General features: G+C 34.8%; 3 protein-coding genes and 1 long non-coding RNA gene across 9 annotated transcripts in view; 1 reads left to right on the top strand and 3 right to left on the bottom strand.

The window, feature by feature from the left end:
- Positions 1-2422: 2422 nt before the first annotated feature.
- On the top strand, positions 2423-27743 carry LOC105670700 (uncharacterized). 5 transcript variants are annotated; one of them, XR_010887891.1, is made up of 3 exons: positions 2423-2723; positions 25543-25768; positions 27083-27496. It is a non-coding gene; the product is annotated as an uncharacterized lncRNA (long non-coding RNA). The 5 variants fall into 5 exon arrangements; XR_010887892.1 differs by having other exon boundaries at positions 2425-2723; positions 25574-25768; XR_001100470.2 differs by lacking the exon at positions 2423-2723 and adding an exon at positions 19469-19647 and having other exon boundaries at positions 27083-27743.
- Positions 2784-6058, bottom strand: tctn (tectonic). The gene is made up of 6 exons (XM_067347270.1): positions 5917-6058; positions 5415-5779; positions 5106-5339; positions 4868-5027; positions 4590-4780; positions 2784-4463 (listed from the first exon to the last, which is right to left on the bottom strand). The coding sequence occupies exons 2-6, from the start codon at positions 5775-5777 to the stop codon at positions 3411-3413; spliced, it is 2001 nt and encodes a 666-aa protein (XP_067203371.1). The 5' UTR covers positions 5778-5779; positions 5917-6058; the 3' UTR covers positions 2784-3410.
- LOC105670687 (B9 domain-containing protein 2-like) lies at positions 5791-7260 on the bottom strand. The gene is made up of 4 exons (XM_067347271.1): positions 7068-7260; positions 6543-6732; positions 6202-6462; positions 5791-6131 (listed from the first exon to the last, which is right to left on the bottom strand). Exons 2-4 carry the CDS (start codon positions 6628-6630, stop codon positions 5953-5955), a joined length of 528 nt encoding a protein of 175 aa, XP_067203372.1. The 5' UTR covers positions 6631-6732; positions 7068-7260; the 3' UTR covers positions 5791-5952.
- Positions 8104-27743, bottom strand: part of EcR (Ecdysone receptor) — a 51501-nt gene continuing 31861 nt past the window's right edge. Inside the window, exons 1-5 of one of the 2 annotated variants that reach the window (XM_012364357.2) lie at positions 20762-21306; positions 17353-17789; positions 16147-16401; positions 15591-15966; positions 8104-15385 (exon numbers count right to left, since the gene is read on the bottom strand). In XM_012364357.2, the coding sequence (XP_012219780.1) occupies positions 15141-15385; positions 15591-15966; positions 16147-16401; positions 17353-17789; positions 20762-21065 (1617 nt within the window). In that variant the 5' untranslated portion in view covers positions 21066-21306 and the 3' untranslated portion in view covers positions 8104-15140. Of the gene's footprint in view, positions 15386-15590; positions 15967-16146; positions 16402-17352; positions 17790-20761; positions 21307-27743 lie in introns of those variants that run through there. The other variant, XM_012364356.2, reaches the window with a different exon arrangement.

Genomic DNA, 27743 nt, shown 5'->3' with positions numbered 1-27743 from the left:
CCATTATATATATTATAACACGAGATAGGAAAATTTATTTGACATTTCAGACTATCAAATTACTAAATACAGCGCCGTATAGCTTCGAAAAAACATGCAATCGCATCCAAAGGTTTTGCATGGTATTGCCATCTAGCGTCCAAGTGTTTATGGCACACAATTACTAGAAGACGGCACCAATAATGGCCGGTTTATGCTTCGGTCTTAAGGCCGGAGCACAGACTTTTACATAAAGCATAACGCATAAGCATAAGGAAATTGATTGGTCTATATATAAGCATAAGCAAATGCATAAGGAAATGGACCAATCAATTTCCTTATGCTTATGCGTTATGCTTTATGCAAAAGTCTGTGCTCCGGCCATTAATCTTATAGCGTTTTCGATTATACAGGATTTGAACGACCCAGGGTTGGTTAATGACGTCATTGCAACCTCTCCACCAATGAAAGACTTGCATTTATAGTAAAATAGTGATTGATCAACCCTGGGTCGTTCAAATCCTGTATAATCGAAAACGCTAATAGACTTATATACACGGTGTAAGAATATAAGGTGGTTTCACGACCATTGTATTCTATCAAAAAATCTGTGATCAAGATGTCATAGTTAAGGCATGTCACACAAGATGTCGCGTTGATGCAAAATCCCAAGTAAAAAAGAATAGAAGATATGGATAGATGTGGATAGAAAAGGATAGATGATGAATCTCTAAAGCACATCTATATATAATTTTAGTCCTAAATAATACAAATTTTTTAAAATAAAACTTTTAACATTGTGCATAAAAATATATATTACTGACAAAATATTTTTTTTATTTTTTTTATTTTTTTTATAACAAATTATTCTTAGTTAAATTTACAGAAAAAATAATTAATAATGTATTCCAGTCTTTATAGAAAATTAAGTTTTTTTAAGAAAATGAATATATTTATAATTAAGTTTCGCAGGACAATAAAATTTTAATAAAATTTCTATATATGTATATATATATATATATATATATATATATATATATATATATATATATTTCAAGTCGCTCAACACGTAGCCACCTAGCGGTTCAATGTGGAACAATGACAGAAAAATCACAAAAATTTGTTGCCGTGCAACCACCTTATATTCTTACACCGTGCTTATATATAAATAGATCCAGCGTTCTGTGAGAGGAGCATAGTTTAAAGTTTTTATGAGAATGTCTAACCTCTCTTTTTAAATCTCCCGCTTCCTTATCACCCCCCTTCTGCCGAACCAGATGGCCGCAAGAGGGAAGAACCTTTGGAGCCACGACATATTAAACTATTAAACTAGAGGAGCATAGACATAGGAATAAGGAGATGGAGTGTAAGCCGCGGGGGGTGAAGCCGTTTTCGGGGAGCGGGGACTATGGTCACATGGTACTTTGGTGCCACATTTATGCTACAACTAATGCCAATGTGGTACCAAAATATCACGTGACTGCTATTCCCCGCACCGCGGAACTAGCTTTACTCCCCTCGCCAAAAGTAATATAGCGTTTTCGATTATACAGGATTTGAACGACCCAGGGTTGGTTAATGACGTCATTGCAACCTCTCCACCAATGAAAGACTTGCATTTATAGTAAAATAGTGATTGATCAACCCTGGGTCGTTCAAATCCTGTATAATCGAAAACGCTAATAGCGTTTTCGAGTAAACGGGGTTTGAACGACCCAAGATTGGTTAATGACGTCATTGCAACCTCTCCACCAATGAAAAACTTGCATTCATAGTAAAATAGTGATTGATCAACCCTAGATCGTTCAAACCCCGTTTACTCGAAAACGCTATAAGATTTTATGCTCTGTCTCCTTATTCCTATATCTATGGAGAGGAGTTGTCCGCGTCTTCTAAAGGACAGAATGGGCGCGTTCAGCAGAACAAACCGCTTAGTAGCAATCGAACGTGATTGGTTCTTACTTTCAGAACCAACTAATTAACAGTCGAGATTCAGCGGAAAATCTACAACTGTTGAGTCTGCTGAACGCGGCCAATGATACGCAGTAAGGTGCTGTCTCCGTCATTCTGCTAGTTTGGAGGGGGAACGTCGACAACGTTGAGGGGAACTTAAAAGCGCGCGCGCCATAAATTTTGCTTTTTTTGAAGATATTATACCTTCTTATTACTCTTATTACATATATAAAATACTTATTACATATATAAAATTACATATATAAAATATAATACGCGTATAAGTATAAATGCGGTACGCGCGCCTTTTAGTTCTCCTCAGCGTTGTCCATTGACGTTCCCCCTCCAGACCAGCAAAGTGACGGAGACAGCACTGCGTATCATTCTGTCCTTTAGAAGACGCGGACAACTCCTCTCACAAAACGCTGGGTCTATTTATATATAAGTCTATGGCCAAATTTCCCCAACGAGCGAATGGGCCTTCGAGAATAGTGCATAAGAGGCCCCAAATTACGGATGCGCGTTCAGACAAGTGAAAGAGATCAGACTTGGTTATTTCGAGTGTGAGTGATTTCTGGCCGGTGATTAAGGGACTTCGTCTAGGAAAGCTCCGTTTGAAGCAAAGAAGGACTTTTGCACAATCACAATTATCTGGCAATAAGAAACTTTTGCAGAAATCATACTTTACTGGCAATAAGGAATTTGCCTAATAAAGGACTATCACCAAAAGGGCCGTTATAAAATTGGATACGTGTCACTGGAAGGCGCAGATGCTAAGCTAAGTGCTAGCGGTAAGTTCAACAATCCTTTGTTTTATTGCTCAACATTTAATTTACTTAAGTACTCGGAAGTAGAATCCGGCCATTTTGAACAAATTTTATTTCTTGAATTTTTTTGTAATCTACATCACCTTATCTTACCCCTTACACTATTTTACCCTTACACTACCTTACTTCTATCTACACCGAAGGATGATCTTGCTTGTGGCTCATCCTTTCGCCTTCAGTATGCTTTTTAATGTGTTTCAATGTGTTTCAATGTGTTTCAATGTGTTTCAATGCGTCTACATAGTAATGTAGTCCCGCTCTGATCCGCCACAAGCAGGTTGATTCTGCGGTCGATTCTTCGATCGATTCTTCGATCGATCCTTCGGTCGATCCTTCGGTCGATCCTTCAGTCGATCCTTCGGTCAGATAGGGCATTACACATAATAATGATACTAGATGGCGTTACCATACAAAATACTTGAATGTGACGGACGACACAAAAATAATAAGTTATAAAATATTAATTAATAAAAATATTAAATTAATTAATAAAATATAACTTGGTAATTTTTATACATATATATTTTTCATTTTTAATGTTTATGGTTTTAGATTTACGAATAATTTTACATCTACTTTAAATTAAAACAACTAAAAGTTAAAAAAATCTATAAATTTTAAACTAAAATAAAGATATAGTATGTTAAATACTTATATTACATTATATAAAGTTATATATATCATTAAAAAAATTAATATATTTGTTACTTCCACTTTTTTAGAGTTATTTAGAAAAGGATAAAAGAAATCGTAAGGCAATGTGATATCTAAATTAGATCCCCCGACAAAACGGTATTTGGACGGCTTAGAAACATCATGAAAATTGACATAAGAAATAATATCCACGTGGAGGACATCTGTGCAATTTTTTAATGTGCATTTTGGCCAACTAATATCCTCTTCTTTGCTGAACGTAATGCCAATGCCCAATATTTTATAATTGGTCACAGTTTTAGGCTTCGATAATGTTGAATAAATGACATCCAAGTGCATGGACGTAATCAATCCTGAACACAGGATTTCTTTTCCAATTGTATGTGCAGTCACAACACTTTGTGGTATTCTATCGTATGCGATGCGCAACCAGTCAGTCGTATATTTGCTGGTGAAATTACCCTGCTTGGAAACATAATACCGGCTCACATTTAGCACGGAATCTTTTATTAAGAAACTCATAGTCAGATTTTGCAATTTTGCGCAAGACAATGCGGTAAAATTTTTGACGAACAATCTAGCGGAGCATCTTAGCTTAATATCTTCACCGAATGCAATGATATGTCTGTCGACTTGGTCGCACTCTCCATTTTTCTTAGCCAAGGGTAATGTGAGAAATCCATTAGTTCTGTTGAAAAGAATTTCATCACTTCCATTGGCACGAGGAGCGCCGACAATAATTGGTTTGCCTGTCACATAGCCAGGATTTCCACTCCGAGCAAAAACTTTTGTTTTATTCGAATCTGTCCAATCGTATTGGACTTCAAAATATTGATGAAATGCATGAGAAGCATTGCCCATATTAAAATACGCATCGATACTATTGATACCAGCAGAACCATTGTGACTGATTACATATTTTAAACCCTTTACGATGTTAACGCAGGTAGAGTTTGCGCAAAAGCTTGGTATCCTGGTTTCATTGCATGCAGAAAATGAATTCAAACAGTAATGAGGTTTCACTGTTAAACAGACGTTGCTTGGACATGCCTAAAAAATAATTTCCGAAATTAGAAAAAGCAATAACTTTTTTCGCAAACATAAATGAAAAAAGACTTTATGCAAGAAATATTCGTTGTTATATCCACACATATTTTTTTAATTATAAAACTATACCTGTTTTGCAATCAATGTCTCATTAAATAACGGCAACGAGCTAATAACGGTAAAGTTACTGAACGTCATAGTGTACAGATATCGATTAACGTCTGTTAATTCATTTTGTATACATGTGCCTTTCCAATTTTCCAAATATTTCAAAGTCTTTTTAAACGAGCAAACTCCAGTAAATCCAGATTGTAAAAACTCTAAAATAATATGTTAGTAATTTGCGAATAATCCATTTACTTATTTAACTATCTTTTTATTTGTAAGTGCTATTTTTATAATTTTACCTATTGATTCAATGGATTTGTTACTTAATTTCCACAATAAATCGCCATGCTGATAATATTTAGACAAATTATACTTTGGCGATATTTCGCCACTTTCTATTCTCCATTTGTATTTTTTTATTTCTAACACTTTCCACAGATCTTTCTCATTTTGTAGCATCTAAAATAAACAATATTGAATAGTAATTTATTCATATATTTTTTTCTCATTTAAATTAACATAAATACATTTACTTACCAAGTCGTTGTCAATGCTATATGTAGATGGAATATTGTCATACACGACGCAGAATAAATTATTTCCAAGTTTTTCAAGAATAAAAGGTGTATTATTTCGTTGTATGAAATTTCGATTGTAGCAGTACCGACTATCGTAAAGCTTCACATGATGATCTTGACAATGTGAAAAGGCAGATAGATGAAATTGATTGCAATCCATGTCGCAGCAGCAATTGATATCACAGGAAAATTTCTGTACAAAACAAAATTCTTTCATTTACTTGATAACCCAATATTTTATATCAATCGATGTTAAATGTACACGTACAGTCAAATCACATTCGCATATTTCTCTTCTTTCGAGTGTGAGAATTTTATCATTATTTGGAGGCATAGTGATAGTTGGTGAGGATATTGTTGAAGTTGACTGCGGTTCCGATTGCTCTGTTACATTGGAATTTGTTCTTGAAGATGTTGTTTCTGTAGGAATGGTAGTGTATAAATTATCCTCTTCTGTATCGTTTAACGAATCTTTTGAAACTGGATTGTCAACGTTAGGACTTTGAGTATATATAGTGGAATCTATTGATTCGCTGCAATCTGTATCATTTACACAGATGAGTTCATCTTCAGTTTTTGTTACATATACCACATTGGTATACGCTAGAAATAGCAGTAACGAGAAAAACATTGCTGCAGAACAATTGATGTTGATTAAATATTATATTATCACAAAATGAGATCTTTTTTACATAAAATAATACTTTTGGTATTCTCAATTATTTTTAAAGTTTCGCTTTTCGTAGTGAAAACTGTTATAGACAGCTTACATAATTGGTATTGTCTTTACAATTGTCCGCAATCGTTCACAACTGACATCCAAATTTGTCAAAATTTTTTGCCAAGATATGCAAGTGAACGATCACTGTTCCCATACTTTGTGTAAGTATTTCGAATCTATCTACTGTGTTGATTAAAACGCTTGGTGATTTTAATTGTAAAGTTTTCCCTAAAAATTTGTCATATAGTTTGTCTTTCCAATTGCCTGCAAAACAAATTGTTAGCAAAAGAATATAATAATATAAATTTTATCGTAAACTTAAATTATGTATTACCAATAGGTTTCCATGTGTGACATTCTAAAGTATGAAAACCGGGTGACAATGGAACACTGGATACTCCGTACGAAAGAAATAATATCCTCCCGTAATTATCTCTGCAAAATATTTGCAGCAATAGTTTCGGAGAGTTTTGTAAAGTCTGAGTTGTGTAATGCAAGTCTATAGGATGATCCCAGACTGGATTATTAGTATAGAGATCGCAACTCTCTTGCGTTTGTCCTTCTTCATGCCCTGATATAATTTTCCAACCATTACCTACGACAGCAATAAAAATTTATTTACATCTAAATCTATTTTACTGGTAAAAAAAAGAAAAAACGTGAATTTTCTCCTACCAACATAAAAGTTCCATTTGCAAAGCAAACGTGGTTGTTTAAAATCCTTCGCTGATGAAACTTGGCCAATTATATGCAACTCGGCCATGCCACAAAATCATGCAACGTGTAAAATATGTAAAACATAATACTTATTTAGAATATATATCTGCTTACTCAGATTTTATCAAAAGAACAATCATCTACAGATCTGGTAAAAAAAAAACTATAGGTTAGTTATAAAATCTTCACTTTTAAAATGTCATTCCACTACTATGTCTACTGTTATGCAAAAATAATTGCAAAATTGTAAAAGATATGCAATACAATTGCAATACAATTACAATAAATATTGTAATAGCATATTTTTTCGATACAAGTAAAAATTAAATCAATACAAAACAGTTTAAAATCAATGCAAAATAAACAACAATGTTTCCATGCCTCTAAAAATTCAAGCTACGTTTTTGTTTTTTAGTTACAATTAAGTTAACGGATCACGGAGAAAGATAAATTGAAAGATAAATTAAAAATTGATTTACTTACTTTGATTATTCATGGGCGATAACATATTTATGTTACATTTTGTGTGAACTATACCGAATACTCTTTTTTCAATAACATAAGACTTTAATGAGAATTGCAAATAAAAAAAAGAAGATTTCCAAACAAAATGCTTAAAATCTTACAATCCACAACCGATAGCGGCTAATACTGAACGATGCACTTCAATGTTGTCGGACGTGTTGCTATGACAACAAATTAAAGGGGTGCGTGAACGTAAGATATAAATGGACCGGATATTGCAAATGTGCAGGATGTGGATAACAAACGCAAAGGGAGGGGAGGGAAAAAAGACAAAAAAACATAAAAATATTACATATTGCTGACACAAACGATTATCAATCGTGCTTCATTTGATAAACGTGGATTTGCGTAGTAGGTTTTTTGCTAGCACAGCTATAACAGTTTCTATAAAAAGCACTATTTATTTTAAAATGCTAATCAGCTCACTTGGTTCTTTGCTATTAAATAGAACGTTAATTAAATTAAAATGTTCTAACTTTACAAGCTGCTAATATTATACTGTCTGCGAGTGTAGCTCTTTTTGAGCGCAAAAAGATTTCAAATAATTTTAAAGATTATGTTTGTAGAACTATATGTTATTTGCAATAATAACATATTACGCAATATCAACATTTTATGAAGAAATTTAATTCAATTTTTCTCTCTTTCTACAAACATTAAGCAATATCTATACAAATTAAAAAAAATTTAATATAATAATTCTTCAAATTTATAGTGAATCGCATATTTCTATACAATAAAGGATTATCAAATGTAAGCTTCTTTAGCAAAGTAATCGAAATATGTAATGCAAAGCTGAATAAAATGTGCAATTTTCGGCTGATGTATATTATAGCTTAAAACTGCCATCACGTTTAATTATGATGCCAAAAAATCGCAGAAATTTTACGATCTATTTATAATCTCAAATAATGTACGGTATATGAAAAGGATTAAGTTAGCAAAGGTCAATATAGTAATGTTGATTCAATTTAATTATATTTCACTCAAAAACTATGTCATGAAGAGCGCAGTATGCGTTATTTTATTTTATTTTCTGAAAAAAATACACACTGACTTAAATGGCAAACATGTCATAGTTTTCGCCTAACTTTATTTTTCTCGTTTCTGCCGCTACTTAATTGTAACTTTTGTGTTCTCCCTTTCTCTCGCTCTCTCTCTCTCTCTCTCTCTCTCTTCCTCTCCATTTCATTCTCTCTCACTCACGCAGTCATTCACTCGACATTACTACTTCTCTTTCCTCAGTCAGATCGTTCAACTGTTATATGCTTAAAGTTTAGTTAATGATATTCATTAACCAAATCGCTTTTAGTTAATGATTGTTAAGATTATTGTAGATTATTAATTAGTAATCGTTAGATACAATATAATTGATGTACACATGCATCGTTGCGTGTCTATAATGGAGAATGCATGAATACCTGGATCCTTGGATTCGAACATTTACATAGGACAAAGAAAAGTCTTAGACATTTGCGTTAAGTTCTTCATGAACTTTGAGATCCTTAAAAGATCCTTCATTCTTGTGTTCTGAAATTTGTAAGTATAAATATCCGTATGTTTCGAGATCCGTGAATTTATTAGGTCCATGAATTTCTATAGGTCCTTATTGGATTATTAAATATTCGGCTCTTTAAATAATTGAAATCTCAAATCCTTGGATCCTTGTATTCTTAGATCCTTGGATCCACGGATCCTATGATTTTCAGTTCCAGTAAGTTTTGCGTTTCATCCTCTTTTTGTTTTTACATTCTTCGTGTTCCTTCTCCGATTGGGAATAAGTATGTACATTATTCGTATAATTCATACTACATGCCATTCTTACTTGTTCAAGCATGTCCGTCGCACATTGCGTTTTTCTTACGTGTGTGACATATCATTTCACAACTCAGTCTATACATGCGTGCGTGCGCGCACGTTGTGTGTGTGTGTGTGTGTGTATGTGTATTTTATGTGTGAATGTTTCCGTGTATGTGTGTAAAAGTATCATGTGCATATATCATCTTTATGTATACATATGTATAAAACGCTTCAAATAGAAATAATATTTGCCGATTAAATAGTTCGGGCAAAAACATTTCGTTACTTTTTTTTTTCTTAAAACGTACAACAATAATTCAGTCTAATACATTCCAAAGCACCAATTTATAATTAGTCGACCATAAATTCATACATATTTAAAAATTCCGCCATACCGAAGCATATCAATAAATTTTAACTTTTCGCTTACTTTTCACTAAACAGACTAAAATTGAATTGCACTTAATGCAAATAGAAGTCATGCGAAAGTCCACAAAGAATTTTTCTTCTCGACCTTTCCGACTTCGTCCGAATCTTTCCGTATGCAAAATGACATTTTTAAATAAACGCACTCTCGAATCCAATGAAAGGATATATCAAAGATTTGTGATACTACGGACTTTCCGCAGCAGGAATTTACGATGCCAAGGATTATACAGTGTCAAGAATTTTTAGTAATCATGGATACGCGATTATATACGAAGAAAGATTTAATCAACAAGTTCGGATGTCGAGGATCTGAAATTAGGAGTTAGCGACTATTCAAAATCTGTGCGTTCGTGTGTTTCGTTTTTTCAAGTGTATGTGCGTGCGCTTGTATCATTGTGTCCCCCCCTGTGAGTATAAACGTGAATGTTAAGTGAAAGTACTAGTAGTAATAGCGGTAATAGTAATAATAGTAATAGTAGTAGCGGTAGTATCAATAATAACAGTATGCAATGGTACTTGTACCTGCGATAGAGTCTAGATTAGTGTAGTAATAGTAGTAGTTGTCGTAGTTAATAATAATAGTAATAAGTCTTGTGCAAGCAACAAATGACGTTTGCATTGCTGACACCGAATCACGCGAACCATTTTTTACGGCAATTTTTGGAAGTTAGCCGATAATTTGCGACACAGACACTTGCCAAGTGCAAAGATTTTAGTGCGAAGAAAGCGACCGAAGTTTCTTGAATCTCGGGTTCTCTTGGGCTCTGGGATTTCTTGGATCCTAGACGCCTCGAATCTTCATCGCGAATCGAAGGAATTGAAACAATATAAGAAGACATACTAAATTACATATAGACGAAAGTCAAGCCGTCACTTCTTCGTTCTCTTTGCAAAATTACTTCTCTCATACCTATTTGGAAAAAATTTGTTCTAAAGAGACGTCTTTTCCATTGGTAATAAAATCTATAAATAAATTTTCGGAGTGTCATTTTTGTCATGCTATTACCTCAAGACCTTCAATCGCGATTTTTTCCAATAGACAGACGGATAGACACCGGGACACGACGCGCAAAAGTGTTTAGTGTACTTAACTGACGAACGCATGTTTGTGTGTGTGTACGAGTGTGAATACATCCACATACTGAATATACATATATGGACGTATTGTAGCTTTTAAAAAAACACAGAAACTCGATTCTACACTTGGCAGTATTGTGAACAATCGCCCGACAGGCGTTTAATTGTTTCTCCTTATCATACTCGCTTTGTCTTTTGTCTCGTGCGGTTCTTAAATCTCGAAAAAGACGACAACATCTCAACAAGACGAGAGTGACGTAGACGGTGAACGTCCTTGGCAGTGATCGTAGAATTGCATATTCGTTTTTGTCGTTTCCTTATGCATTCGCTTCTTTTCGGTCATTTTCGATTCGCAATGTTTAATGTGTTTCGTGTCATGTGACTTAACAATCTTGTTTTGCAACTAAGCAGCATGTAACGTTACAAGCATTGCTAAGTTTGAGAAAAGTAAATTATAAATAAAGCAGCGAGATTAGCTGAAACGCGTTGTTATTATATAAAATATGTCGTAACTGGAATTTCTAGATCCTTGGATTGTTAACTTTTTGAATTAAAGAACTCATTTCATTGAGTCCCAGAGTCCTTGGCTCTTTAAATTCTTAGATTTTTAGAGTTTGAAATTCTTTTAATTAATTTTGAGATCCTTAAAATATATCAATTCTTTCTACTCTTGATTTCTTACATTTGTTGGATTTTGAATGATAAAAATAATTTGTTTACAATATTATTTTGAAATAGTAAACGAGTAAAGAATAATTACTCAACGATCAATTTGTCGATAAATTAAAAATAGACGTTAAAATATTAAATAGAGGAATTATTTTCACTTGTGTGAATTTTATTTTAATTTATTTTGAATTTCAATTTCTCAATAAAATGAGTTTGCTGCTATTCGACACATATTTTCACGATATAAGTGATTCCACACGTTGTTACATCGAAATTTTTCGGAGATTTTAGATTTAGAACATAGATACAAAAGAATAAAAACTCATCTGCGAATCCAAGGGATTAAAAATCCGAGAATTTTGGAATCCAAGAATCTAAGAATTCGAATGTCAAGAATTGAAAACTTTGCGAATGCGGAGCCTAAAAATCCAAAGATCCAGGTATCCAAGAATTATTCGTCATCGTCTTTATCCTTTAGTTTTAACGATTAGAGACTAAGTGTTTTCTCGTGTTAGCATATTCTGTTATGATTTCTGGGAACTATAAGGATTTCTTCCATAAACTCTTATTTAACTCTGCATCAATCCTCATTTCATAATTATTTTTTTTAATGTTCTATCAACTATAGCCACCTTTAATAATCCACTTTCGCAGTCTCTCTATTTCTTACGTGTTTTCTCCCACCTATCCCTCTCTTTTTCTCTTTCACTCTCTCCCTCTCTCTCTCGCTTTATCTCTATCTCTATCTTCATCGTTCTAATAATAACACGGCAAACTCGCGTGATTTCACTCACGGTTTTTACAGCGAGTTCGTTTCTTCTTTCATTAAAAGATTAAGACGGACGGTTAAATTTCATGTATTTTTCTTCATTTTTTGTTTCTGTTTGTTGGTGAGCCGATGTCCGCTGCTGAAGGCACAAGGCTTTGCACTAGAACTCGGTCACCTACCCTAGCTCACTTCATCTACGACCTACTACCAAACTAGCATCGCGTTCTTATGGGAATCTGTTTAAACCTCGAGCGAGAGCACACATAATGCGCTTGATTAACTAATGTAAAAATATCTCGATATGTTCGACGAAAGTAATTTAAACAATTTTTTTAAAATTATGCTTTCAGATTATGCATTTCGTTATTGCAATTCTCTTACATAATCAAAGATATTCACAGAATTAAAAAGACTAACATTTTAAAATATTATACAAATATAACATACGTTTTAACGATGATACTGATATATGATTACTTTAAAAATAGCAATCGCTCGAGAATTAAGTCAATTCAACGAGTTTTCTCACTTTCGTTCTACGTGCTACTGCTTTTTCTAGACAATCGATCGACATGCCGTCTCGCTCGATTACTTTCGGTGCTTCCATCAGTTTGGAACGAAAGGTGATCGATTCATCTCAAGCGTATCATGTATCATTCGTCGTTCCTTAACTATCTTATAAAATTTAATCTTCGATCGTTTAACGAATAGAGGAAGCCGACTTTAAATTTCAGCTTACTCGATTGAAAATTGTAGCGCAAATAATGAACACCAGTACAAACAATTCTCAATATTTTTATTCCTTGGACTCGTCGAGTCTGAGATTTTCAATTTTTTTTCGGATTCTTTGTATATTTTCAGATAGTTATATAGAATAGATAATAACGATGTAACAATTGCGATTACAATATCACTCGCTGTACAATTTTCGACTCGATAAACAAATTCAAAGTTGATTTACTCTATTTACTTAAAATATATATATGTACTTTTTTTTCTTAATAAAAAAAATATTATGTCTTGCATGCATTTCTGCTTGAGAACAGTTCAATCGGAGTGTCCTATACCAGTTGTCCCAAAAAAGACATCAGTATTCTTCATGAATATCATTTCCTCGCACACCTTTGCAGGACGCCCCATACATTTCCCTTTTATTTATTAAAAACACGCATTTCTTGTAAAAATTTCTGCATTAACAGGATATAAAAAAAGAAGACATAGCGTACAACATGAACGTGCTACTTTGCCTCCTGTATTAACTATTTATGAACACTATATTTTTTAAGAAAGTAATATGCAATAAAAAATTCCTGCTTTTCATGACATATAAGCAACACGTTATATACACAGGGTACTGTGCATTCCTTAAAAAATATATACCTTTCACGAAAATAATTTTATCCCTTCAGCCCTTTCCCTCCGTTAGGGACGCCCTGTACATTTTCATGGTCTTTCTTTTGTTTTTTGTTGTATTAATAAGAAAGAATATTAATACATAATTCCAAGACGCGCTATCCTGCTGCGGTATAGATCCTTTCCAATCTTTTGACTCACTAACTTTCCGACTTTCGTTCCAGTCTCTCGCTCTCTCGCTCTCTCTCTCTCTCTCTCTCTCTCTCTCTCTCTCTCTCTCTCTCTCTTTCTTTCACATACGCGCGCACATACACGCCTACTTCTTCACGCTCTCTCTCCTTTTCTCTGGTATAAACAATGTACATCCTAGCAAGATATATTATGCTGTATGTGTATGGGTGATATAGACTCTATGGTATTGTTATGCATATCGTATCTTTTTTCTTTTTTTTAACTTTACGCGCCATTTGTATAACGCTGCTCAACAGCGTCCATGGACTTTATTCGCTCTTCTTACCGCCAAAAACCTGGGAGAAACCTGTATTATTGATGACTAAGGATTTTAATCCTGGAACTTTCTTCTCTCTTCTCGCGAGCGGTATCGTCGATTTACCGACGTTATTTAAATTATTAATCATCATCATTATCACGATTCACCTATTCTCAAACCTGTTAATATACCTTCCACCCTTTCCCACCTTCAGATTAAACGCACTTGCCGCTATTCATTTTCTCATGAATGACGAACGTGATTCGTCCGATATATCAGTACCTTATCATATAATACATTACATTTACATATCGTTTGTGTGTAAGGATGTATCCAGGTAAGGGAAATAGCGATAAAATGTAAATTGCAGGTAGCTTCATTCTGTACTGTTCTGTATCACAGCCTGGGCCGCGCCACTGCCTTTCTCTCACAACTGTATATAATCTTTCGCTCTTGTTCCCACTCCACAGAGGGGTCTCTCGTTCACCGCTGCCGTTGGAACGCGCGCGTTTCCAACGTGCGGGGCCTTACCCTTCTCTTCACTCTCGAGCCGGTCCCACGTGGCTCGCGTATTCACGTAAGCATTCCAAATATTGGCAATTTTGCAAACGAGAAAGAATATCAATGGATAGAGATGATTCTGATCCCCGATAGATGTATATTACAGAAGTTATAGATTTTAGAGACAGATCTGTGGAGAATTGATAGCTCCACAGATTGTATAGATTCAATACCATGTCTAAAGCCTCGGTTTTCAGAATCTTTTATTATCCATGTACCCAATACATACTCCAATACTTTGGAGTAGCTATCCGTTTTTTTATCACAGAGTTACATTGCATTCATACCATGAGCGTTTCATACAATGAGGTACCGTGATGACCAAGAAGGCGGTTCCTTCAGAGTGATCCCTGCGAATATCCTTTGAATTACCTTTACCTTCAGGGTGATCCCTGCGAATATCCTTTGAATTACCTTTACCTTCAGGGTGATCCCTGCGAATATCCTTTGAATTACCTTTACATTGCATTCATTGTCATTAATACATCCATTTTAAACAAACTGTATTATTTTACACACCGCCATAAATTCTAAATTTTATCCGCGTAATATCACATGCGAGTGGGACCGGCTTATTTATGGTTGTCTTTACAAACTGTACAAAGATCGATCAGTCCAGGTCGGAAATCTAGAAGTGATCGATCATCGAGAAAGAACAAATGACCGTAATGAATCTAAAACGGCGTCTGATACAATATGTTGACTTGCGACGGTGAGGCAGTGGCATAGTGGTGCACTAGTATGAGTCGCGCAGGCCGTTTTCCACGTCCATGCGTCAACGCCGTTACTGCTGCTGCTGCTGCTGCTGCTGCTGCTGCTACTTCGACGTCAAAAAGTTTGTTCAGCCGACCGGCGCAATCGCCGTTGATCGGCCACTGGGAAACTAGGGCACCACGTCCCAGATTTCGGCGAGAAAAAGTGGCAGCTTTTTGTTCTTAAATTTCAGGTTCAAGCACATTTCACTGTTTTGATTGCCAAGGGTTCTAAGCTCGGTTAGAACCGACAAGAGCTTAGCGAAGATCGTACCGGACTTCGGTCGACGACGATTATCCACGTACGCTTTCAATGTCTTCAGATAAATCTCCTGAAGTTTCTCCACCTTTTTTGCTTCTTGCAAGTTGGGCCTCTCTGCAAAACAATGATTAGATTTAAATATTACATATGAATGACAACAATGATGAAATTAATATTCAAGGTACAAGTTTTTTTTTTAAATAAAAATGTTTGTTTTATAAAATGTTATATTCTTTATAAGATCAGATTTCTGTCTTTTTTAAAAATTTATTTAAGCTTTGAGAAAACTTTTGTTAGAGTGATACTTTGATATACGTACCGGAGAAAATTACAATAGCGGTGAGCAAAGCATATTCAGCATTGTTGACTCTCATGGCGTACATTTGTCGGCAAAATCGTAAAAGATCTTCAATGGTGTCTCCCATTCCCGCGACATTATAACTGTCACGCGTGTACGGTTGATTGTTAGCAAAAATAATGCTGTCAGTTTGCACGTCGTACTTTCTCGCCATTCGCAGCATCATCACCTCACTGGAGCATGCTTTCAGCAAGGTGATCTGATCTTCGCGCAGCAGCTCGTTGAAACCGGGTAACCTTTTCGAGAATTCAACAATCAACTGAACAGTCAGGATCGTGATTTCGGTGATGTGCCTGAAACTATAGTCACTCGCATCCTCGCCTTCCATTGGTTGATTCTGAAAGACAACACATGTCACAATTAATTATAACAGTTTTGATTTTACATCTTTATTATTGTATTATTTTTAAAAACAACGAGAATATTTAAATATACGCTTTTCGACCGTTTTTATATATTCTTAGAGGAAATATCAAGATTTATGATATAAAATGATACACATATATGGTAAACGTACGGTAATCCTTTTCAAGTCCTCTTCGCTCGGTTGCTCAAATTCGCATTGAAAAGACACGAGCCTGTTTATCAGCTCCTCCTGTTCAGGACTGATGGGCTTTAGGGCGTAAGGACTGACGGGAGTAAGAATGCCGCTACTTCCGGACATGGATAACGATTCGGCTTCCGCTGGTTCGATTTTGACGCCCATCTGTTCACCCATTCCGGCGCTGCCTGGTGAACCGTTCATCGTCGTACTATTCGGTTTGTCTTTTTCCTGCAGTAACATGAAAACGTACGTTTAATGACTGTTGTTGTAAGAAAAACGACAGATTCTTCCGTTTTCTCGACTCCGCGATTGTCTTTTCGATTCCAACGCGATGTATTCTATCGAATAAAAGTCTTAAATGCAATATAACAACGGCTGGTTAATTTAAACGGATTCTACCGTTAAAACGACACGATCTTGTTCTTAACTGTGTGTAAATAATGTTTGATCGACTCGGCCCGCAATGATAAAAGATTCGACCGGATGGAACTTCAAATAAAGTTTAACACTGAAATTATAACGAAAGTACTTAGCAATATATGTATTCTGAAGAAATTACAATATTTAACAGAGTTAATAATCTCACGACTCGATCCGACTGTCTCTATTAATCTCGGTTTTGCGACTTGTTCTGTTGGTTCGGCGATAGAGAGTGATTTTTGGTTCGCTCTCATCGATAAGCTGAGCTTTTGGGAACTTTCTCGAAATAACGGGAAAGCTTCCCGCTTTCTATAATCGCAGAGCGGAAGCGCGCCCGCGCAGAATCGATTCTCGCTCCCGTCAGCTGACGGTCGAAATTCGGTAGCCACGAACTGGCGTCGCCTGACGATCGATCTCGACGCAATTTTACACTGTAGTAAGAAAAATCTGTGAGTCTAATGCCCTAACTAGACCGGAGGATGATCTTACTTGTGGCTCATTCGAGTGCATAGTTTGACAGACCGACCGAATCAATTTAATTGGATAAAAAAAATTATTTGATATGGTTAATACAATTGGAAGTCAACTTTAATATAATTTTAACCTGTCAAACTATGCACTCAGATAGGCCACAAGTAGGATCATCCTCCGGTCTAGTTAGGGCATAAGAAATTCACAGTGCAAGCCGTTTCTAAATCAATTTGAATCTCCAAAATCAAGGAGCTCATTTCGATGCAAAATAGGACATTCTCATTTTACCTTTTGCGCTTTTTTCTCCTTTCTCTTCACCGCACACTGATACTCGGGTACAACGCATTCTGGCCTCATGCCGACTGTCAAGCACTTTTTCAGCCTACACTCCTGGCACTTGCGGCGCATATACATGTCGATCTCGCAGTTGTTGCCATACTTGCACTGGTATACGGCGTTTCTGGTGATGCTGCGTCTAAAGAAACCTTTACAGCCCTCGCACGTCAGAGCATTGTAGTGATAACCAGACGCACGATCGCCGCATACAAGACACAGTTCTTCCTGTTGCCGTGGTGTGGGTCCTTTTCTTTTCTTCGAGTCACACGCTTCACTACCACCGCTTGCACTGCCGCCGCCGTTGCCGCCACCATTGCCACTGCCACCGCCACCCCCGGAATTACTTCCGTAGCCGTTTATTGAACCTGGCTGAGACAATTCGTCCCGACCTGCAATTGAAATGTCAGATTTATCATACAAAATGTAATAACATTTGATCAACATGACCACACAATTATAATTGTTGCAGGAAAATAATTTTGTTTAAATTGAATTCTAAATGTACCCTCATCCGTTTTAGTGACTCTGAAAGAAATATTGTAAATTAATAATATATATCTATGGAATGTCAGGAATACCCAATGTTACTATGGAAATGGCAATCTCTTGAGAAAGATACAGCAGCGGTAGCGACTTTTCCCTGCAACCGCATGGACAGGTTCCGTAACCTTTACGGCGACATCGTTACGCGTCTCTATTACCCCTTTTATCTGTTTCCATTCGCCGAGTGGAGCGTAGGCAAGTTAGAAGTCATGGTCGGTGAAAGTATGGGCGACTACGTTCCACAGGTGTGCGTTACAATATATAAGTACGTATCCATGACACTACGTTTAGATATATGAATGCGTAAATAGTATGCGGGCGGATGTAAATTGATTGACGATAAAGCTGAAATAAACAGATATATCTGAAATAAATAATAGAAATAGATATATCTGAAATAGATAAATAATAGAAAACTGATTCGATTAAAAATGACACGATTATAATCGTGCCATTTTTAATTGAGTTTTCTATTATTTATTTTTTTTTTCAATTTATACATATGGAACACTTGTCAAGAATTGTAGTATTATATATATCTTTTTTTATAAATATTTCATCCAAATTGCAATATATTAAGTTTGTTACGTCCAAACGTAATGCGTTAGAATTTGATTTCTTTTCGTCTACTTTTTTAAATCACATTTTATTTTTATTTATATTAATATTTTATTTATATTAATATTATATTAATATATTAATTTTTACATTCTTAAATATAATATCCCACTCTTTAGATTATGATATTTCGAACATAGATAAATGTTTATATTTTCTTGAATATTTTTTTCATATTTATGTCTGATATCATATGTCTGATCTCACTTCTTTATAATTAAAAAACTAAGGACCAACGATATATTGACTAACAATATAAACAAAAGGAGAAGTCGAAAAAAATACTGATTAATGACATTTGTATTTTTCTTTCTACTTCCATCACATTTTTAAAATAATAGTTTAATTATAAAGTTCATTAGAAATAAAAAAATGAGAATTAACGATGAATTAACGGTATCCTTTAACATTCGTAAAGAAAAAATTAACTTCAAATTGAGAAAGAAATCTATTACAAAAAGATAATGCAAAATGAGGTAAGACATTTCATATAAGCTGAGGAATTCCTTTAACATATGGTTCAACACATTGTTGCTTCAAAGCATCTAATAATGTTACTATTAATTTGTCATTATGTTCATAATATTGTGTCAAATGTTTTTTCCGTGTTAGATAGTAAAAAGGCAGATATTCATACAAGAAACATAGGCTGCGAGTCATCATTGGTAACTGCGTACGTTTCTACGCTAAGCCCAGAAAGACTCGATACGTGAACCGTTGCCGACTTCAATGTTCTTCAGCAAGGTTTCCATGTTGGTTAGTACCTCTCACGACGTAGCAGTGAGCGGCCTTGACTCTGGCTCTCTTGGTGAATGTCTATACAAGCGAACGCACACAGCCATTCGTGTCCTCCTTGTTCTCTTGTCTTACCTAACAAATGGCGAGTTTTTCCCTCTCTATTTCTCCCACCGCGCGAGCGTTGTGCTCGCTAAGAGACGAAAGCTAAAATGGGCGAATGAGCACTGCCTCGTTTCCTTCCAGAGATCAGAGTGTTAGACTGGTTAAGCGAGCGTGCGAAAAGAGGAAGTGGAGAGACGTAGACGAAGCGAATCCGTACGAAGCGAAGAAAAAGAAACAGATTCACGTGTAAGAGTCTTCAGAAAATGTGTATTAGACAAATACGTGGTCAAAGGATATATTGTCTTTTTGTTTTCTTTTCTAACTTGTAAAACCATACAAGATTGATTTATCAGAAATATAGAAATGTGAAATGGGACGAAAATCCCGAGTATGTTATCACTGAGTATGAGTGATAAGTACTGTATAATCTTACATACTAAATACAGTTTCATGTTTTTGATAAATTTAAGTGTTTAAAGTTTGATTTACGAAAAACTCTTCATTTCCAATAGCACAACTAAAACTCATCAATATCTTGATATTTTTCATTAAAAAACTTTTAATTTTACATTAAATAATTTTGCACGATTATTTTCGTTTGAAACAAAATAAAACAATATATAAAAATTTATTAAAAAACTGAAAATCAATTAATGTTGCCGTCATCATATCATTATTGTTTTCGCGTTGTTTGCGATAATTAGAACAATTCTATAATTTATGTGAATTATTTATGAATTATTTATTATTAAAGTTTCCTCGATTTTATAAAATGTGTAATTTTTTGAAGAATATAATTAATTATTCTCCAAAATTTATCTTATTTCCAAGAAGGAGATATATGGTATCTTTCGTAAATATATTTGGCGCGAGGCGCAAGGCGTCATTTCTCTTGACACTCTGACGATGCTTCGCCCAAACTTAGAGCACACTGACATTTGGTACGAGGCATTTAATCGGATCATGAACGAACTCCGAAGAACGTGGTGCAGAATGTCAGTCATCAGACAGATCGGCCACCTTTAAAGGTCGATTATCGAATGTAACAGTTGTTTCGCCGAGTTTTCGAAACAACTTGTAAATACCATTTCTGATATGATGAAAAATTTTCTGCACTTCTCATGTAATTTTTCGTCATTCTGGACTTTTCAAATAAAAGTCAAGTATAAAAGTCCTCTTTTCGATCATATCTAGAAGTTTCAAAAGTTCGGAATATGGGCTTTCAAAGATCGCCGAATTAAAAAATTACAAGCTTCTATGAATTATTGTTCTCACAAGAGAGAGGTGGGTATTACTACAATCCCATCATTATTGACATCATTGCTTACAGTGACATCACTATTCCCATTGTGTTACTTACATTTATCTTGGATGGAAGGAGAGAATGGTGAGGCAGAGTGATCAGTCACAGTTAATTTTTCGGTGCTGGTGGTAATAGATTGATAGTTATCAGTGTTCGGTTCTGTCTTAAGTCCTCGATGGAGATCTAGATCCCAAAGTTGAAGATTTTCGCGTGTAGCGGCGCCCGAACCTGCTTGAAAGCTCGGCGAGAACGCGTCGCTGCTCGACACTTCCGGACTGGATTCCTGAAGATTTCCGGTGCACTTGTTGGCCCATTTTCTCCGCACCCCAGCCACGGATACCCGTGGCATTGTCTGCAGCATCTCACTGTTCTCCTCCACCTTCTGACTTTCCTCTTTAGACTCCACAGTATCAATTTTGTATGTTTCGTGATCACTCGGAAATCTCAACAACAACCTCTATTGAAGATCGATGAGGCAATTACACGAGCGACCGTACATGAATGTTAGGCGTGGACTTCTTCGAGATTCGATGACAGACAAATACCGAATAAAGTTTTTTTTTTTTGTAAGATGTTCCGAAAGAGAGAATCGAAAGTTCATCCTGAAAATTAACTTTGTATTTGGAGTTCTTTCAACATGTGTATCCTCGCGCGGGTAGAAATACGAGATATGCTTTTATTATATGCTCGAGCGCAAAATACACAAGGCGGAAAAGAGGATAACATAAATTACAAAAGACGAGAATCAAATAACAATTTTGTTCCTTCTGAAAACAAAATCTAACAGTCTTAAAAGCAAAAATAATAAAAATTCTTGCATGTTATATTATCTTTCTTTTTATATTTGTCAAAAATTTTTTTAGACAGAAAAACAAAGATATTTTTTTTAGACAAAAAACAAGATATTTAAACAAAGATAAATAAATAGATAAAAAAACATTTTATCAAATTCTGATATAATAGTATAAATAAATGACAACTGTGTATCGCATAGTGTACACCAAGGATTGATATCAAAGCGCGTTAATAATTAATGTTATATAATTCGTACAGAATATTATTGTCACATTAATTAGAATTTATCACAAATTCATTAAAAAAAATTATATTTCTGATTAAAATAATAAATTTTTAAATAATAAAATAATAATTGTAAATAAATTTAGTACCGATTTCTTCTCATACGAAGGAAGTTGCGTACGATAAAATATAAGAAAAGAAGTATCGAGGTCAGCATCTTTCTTCGTGCTACTTTTCCATTTGCTACGTCCCCTTCTCTTTTACCCCTGAGCTGAGCTCTCTCTCTCTCTCTCTCTTCCATATCTTTATTTTCAATATATTCTTGTTAAATATTATCTGGTAATTTGTGTCTGAATTTTGTTTTTCTTATTCACTTTTATTACTTTTTGATATGTTCAGTTTCTTTTATATGTAAAGACAAATTAAAACTTGAGCATCATGCATAATTATATTTATATAAAAAATTAAAAATAATCTTAAAAGTTTTTAAAGAAGACGACCAATTTAAAATGTATGTATGCAAATTTTTGACCTAGAATATATAATAAATTTTTTATCATCCATCACTTATTTTTTTCTGCTTTATTTGGATACTTCGAATGTCTCTCATTATTAGTTATATTATTCTGTACTGTTATACTGTTACGAATTGTTCTTATAAAATTAAAAATAATATAAAATATAACATTAAAAACAAAGATTTGTAAATATTTAATCAAATTGAAGAATAGAAAATATTACAAATCACTAATTTACAAATTTTTAAAATTTGCATTTCGCGTCAAATCGGAGCGGAAGTGCGAAATGAAACAGAAATGAATGAAAGAACGCTGAAAGACGGTTTTACAGATTTTCAGATTTGAGTATTCAGGTCAAACTAAAGATTCTATTCGAGGCAGCTGCTGTTGCACCGCAACAAGCAGTGTCCATCCGTGGGAGTGTGATGAGTTAGAAGAACGCACGCTGCACGTTGTGTTTAGACACGTGGAAAAAAAATATACCGACGCCATCCCGGTGTATCACGATTCTGGAGAACATGTACCACCAAATATTTTTCACCGTATAAAATTTTCAAAGTAATTTATTAGAGGCATATTACCTCAGATTTTAAGACTGTTAGATTTTTCAATTCCTAAGTGCACGAGATTCTTCAATTGAAGCTCTTCAATTGAAGCACACTCGGCATTTTAATCACGAATTCTTTGAATAAATACCTTCGATGATGCACAAACACAGAATAAGCGTAGTAAACACAATACAATTCGTCGACAAATAATTTCGCGTGATTACTTATATACATAACAGTATTATAACACGCGTATCGATCATTCGAAATCGAATAGAACCTTAGAAAAACTTGTGACATCGCAAAAAGCCATAGTTACAACGTCGACGGTCTGTCTTCGACTGAAGCGAGATGGGTCGGAATCGAGGAGAGAATGTTCATGGATCGGCACGAGGGAGAGCTAGTGGTATACTTCTTGCTGAAGCTGAGTGGACTCGTCTCGACTAACTTTCACTGTCAATCTGCGTCCTGTACCGTGGTGTATTTCGTGCCTAAGCAAATTCATCTATTCGTAGAATTCGTGGTAGGACTTGGATATCCCATTTAAGTTACGCTAACTTAATTAATTAAAGTAGCGATTCGCTTTTCCTCCCTACAACCTCCCTCGCAACGACGTTGGTATAAACGAACTGAGACAGAAGGTAAGATAGAATTAGTTGATATTAATACTATGTGGAATTGAATAAGCCTCGCAGAAATCTAAGGAAATGAATTACTTAACTTATGTTTGGTAGATATGGATTAAATTGGCTTAGATATGTAGAACCTTCGTTTGCTACATTTTTACAATTAAAAATTTTAGTAGCTTTTTTTGGATTTTAAATTATTTAAACATTTTGTGAAGCTTAAAACACAGTTGATATAAGTTTTCTTGGCCTTAAAAATAGGAAGATTGTTGCATTTCTTGTACATTTTTGGATTCTTTGATTTAGTTCAATTTTGAGGCGTGGAGTGCACGATTTTTGGTAGAAAAACTTCTTGATATCGTCTGGATAGGGATAGCTAATCTGTCTGACGTCATCCACCTGTTACATATTGCGCGCAAAATTGATGAGTGAATATAAGGCATCTTGCACGCTATATGCGAGTACACGTTGCGCATGTCGGGATAGAATTACGAACGCGGGGGAGCATTGAAACGGGGCTGAGAGCTACTATCTAGCCGGGAGCTACCAGGGTGGGTCATGGCCAGAGAAAGGAGGACAACCCTCGAGCCTGTACCCAGGCAAGCCTGGATTGTCCGATTGTCCGCTATCGGGGGGATTTTTCTAATCTGCACATCACAAATTTTATGATTTCGTGCACAAAAGCACAAAAAGGTTAACAGCAAGGCAGTCAGATCTTTAAGATATTGTAGGCGTCGAAAACTTAAGGAGCCGACCGGGTTTTGAACTCGGGATCCCTCGTACCACAATCCAGCACTTAGCTTGCTGCCCCAAGACAGCTCTTCCACTACTTTTCTATTTAATTCGACCGCCTACCAAATATCGAAACAAGCCTTATTAGACTTTATACTCCTACAATATTGTCTGCGATATTCAATATCTTCCAATATCTTTTTGTATCCTAACTTTCGTTAACTGATATACGATATACTCAAGTGCAAGTGTACCAATTTGATATTGAATTCCGTATGACGCATGAAATAGAATTTTTATCGAAGCTAAATTCGTTAGAATGTGAACGGCAATGACTCGGAAAAAGGTATGCAGACGGAGAATCAAACGTAAAGGGACATAAAGCATATTTTAACCCCGCCCCGAGCCGGGTCTTGGTTCCATGCTGCACATGGAAGCGCGGTACAATCAATATATTTTGTTATGTTAATTTTCTGGACAATTATTCGTCGTCTAGTTAGCCGTTTTCAAACGACTTTCCCACGAGAAATAAATCAGGATTGTCTAATTTGCATGAATACTGTTAATAAAACAAATGGTTCCCGCGACACACCGTAGAATAGATGCATTCACTGCTATATGAATATTAATAAACACATTTTGTTACGAGTACGAAGAAGAGCGCATTCATTCGTATTCAACGTTCAAAGAATTTAACCATCTTTTTATTCAATCTTTTAACAAATATAAATAAGTTTTACTAAGTCTATTTTAACAAGTATAATTAATTATAATTTAGAATAAAGAATATCTTTTTATACAAAAAAGAAGAGAAAAGATCGATGAAAACGAACAAAAGAATCGGATATCATTCTTACTTTCTGAAAAATTAATTAATTAATAATATTATTCATGATATCGTTTTTGAAATCCTGTTCATATTGTATACATATATACTTTACATTATGTTTCACATTAATTTGTTTGTAATTTTATCTGATTTTCTATAAAGAAAAATACGTCACGTAAAAAAATAAACATAAAAGCGAAAGGATTCACTTCCGGTGCTATTAAAAGTTTTGTAAAATGAGGATGTGGTCGAAGCCCGGACCAGGTTAAATAATCGGAAAGAATAATGACGAATTCAAAGTGCAGGACGTTACAAACTCTGCGTGAAAATGGCGTACGCAGAATATATGCCGGTCAGCCGGTGGAAATAAAATCAGATTTTGCATATCCTTTCTTTTCTATTATTATATGATTCTTTATTTTTTCTTAACTTCTTTCATTGATGATTTCTTTATATCTTATAATTTCAACAATTATATATCGGAATTTGTAGAATATAATATATCTTTAAAGCATGGTACATTTTCATATATTTCTTTTTTATATTTCCCACTGCGTAACTTCAGAAGCACGTAGCTCAAGTTAGTGCTTATGTAGCAGCGTGGAAACAAGAAGAGAGAGCCGTACAGAGAAAGACCGAGAGCGAGCGAAAGAAACGACGAAGCCTCGATGCGTATCGGAGACCGACCTCGCAGTGCTCAACGAAGCTTCACGAGACGGTAATCGTGTCCGGTTTTATTCGCCATCGGCGATAGACCTCGCATCCTAGCGATATCAACACCGGTCATATCGGTAAGACAATGTTACAAATTTATATTTAGACAAAAAAAAAAAGCATAAAAGTAATTCAATTCTTTGAAGTATGTAAATAGAAAACACTTCCAAAATTTCGAAAATTTAAAGTTTTACTTTTTCTAATTTTTGCAAATACATAATAGCCAAGCTGTTACATATTTTCAGCTGATCATAAATATACGATTAACGTTCTTTATCACGTACTGCAATTATATTGGTATTAAGGTTTATAATTATATTAATCCACAAATTTTATGATGTAGAAGAATTTTAAGGATATTATAAAAAAATTTTTTATTTTAGCTATCACAGTAGATTATGTAACAATGACTGCTATTATGATAATATATGTATCTACGAAATAGGAATCTGTAACAAGTTCTAGTTTAAAATGAGAAACCCAACAGAATTATGGGGAAATACTATAGGTCCTTTTTCAAAAGGGATATACATATACAGGGGATATACAGGGTGATTCAAAATAACCTGATGTCCTTGCAATGCCATATTCTTGAGCAAATTCTGAGACGATTTTTCCTTTTACAAAATTTTGTCCGAAGCTTAGTTTTCGAGTTATAATTGAAAATAATTTGCTACTTACGAGTCCGATACAACGGACAGGCAGGGACGGTGCAATGCGTCATGAGACGACAGTAAACACTTGACAGTCTCATTATACATTGTGCGTCCCTGCCTGCCCATTGTATCGAACTCGTAAGTTGCTACCTATTTTCAATTATAACTCGAAAACTAAGCTTCGGACAAAATTTTGTAAAAGGAAAAATCGTCTCAGAATTCGCTCAAGAATATGGCATTGCAAGGACATCAGATTATTTTGAATCACCCTGTATATGTACATATATATAAGGGGATCATTACAATGTAGGAATGTTCGAAATACCTGCGATTCCAAAGCGATTCTCTGTCTGCACCCAAATAGAATGAATTATTTTTCCGGTTTTCATATTTCTTAGGGCTTTTTAGAAACTCTGGTCACCAAGATACATTAGTATACCAAACGACAGCGAAATCGGAGGGTTGACTCTTTCGGAATTCTACCCTATTTTTTTATATACATACTTATGATAAATAATTAGTATATAAAATAAAATAAATCAACATAGTCTTCTCGGCAGATAATTCATAAAGTTTTTCAATTAAAATTAATTAAAAAATCTAGATTGTTAAAAACATGTCATATTTCGAAGATGTTCAATATTTTAATATTTAATACGAACTCGAATGCACAAGTCCCCTTCCTTCGGTAATGCAAGTATGACGTTATGGTCCATATTATGGTTTTTATTGCAGCAAAATCACATCGTTGTAGTTAATTGCAGCGGAATTGCTAACGTCAGCATCATCGCGCGGTTCGCCGATCAGAGCTGTGCATTAACATGCTCGGGTGTGCCTCCCGCGCCCACTCTCGGCCTTGAGCCGAGAACCTGGATCGCTGGCAAGAGAACTAGAGAATCGCGGTCTCAATTGAGAGACATAGAGAGCAATGAAGGTGAAGAAGAAGAGAGGAGACGAAAACTGGAGAATAGAAACGAGAGGGATGAAAAAAACGGGACGAAAGAAGGAGATAGAGATAATTATAACTTTTGAAATATTTTATCGCAAGACATCAGTTCTGACGTAATATGCAAATACGATTCAATATTTCATCCTGTACCTATTGTATTTAAATCCTAGAAGAAAGTAATAAATAAAAATTTCTACGTCCATCGACAAATAATATATACAGGCAGTAAAGCCTCAAAAATTTCAAGCTATCAGAAATATGTATGAAAAAGTCACGATTCTAAAATGTAATCCTGATATTACTATTTAAGTGTGATTAAAATCGCACAATTATCGTACTAAAAATTCTAACTGTAATAATTTGTGCGAAAGTTTGATATGATCCACTATGAAAAGTCTATCTAAAAAAAGGTCAAATAAAATTAGTATTACATAGAATAACTCATCA

The sequence above is a fragment of the Linepithema humile genome, chromosome 1 (genome assembly GCF_040581485.1).
Source record: "Linepithema humile isolate Giens D197 chromosome 1, Lhum_UNIL_v1.0, whole genome shotgun sequence".
NCBI classification, from domain to species: domain Eukaryota; kingdom Metazoa; phylum Arthropoda; class Insecta; order Hymenoptera; family Formicidae; genus Linepithema; species Linepithema humile.
This window is presented reverse-complemented; position numbering and strand designations above follow the sequence as displayed.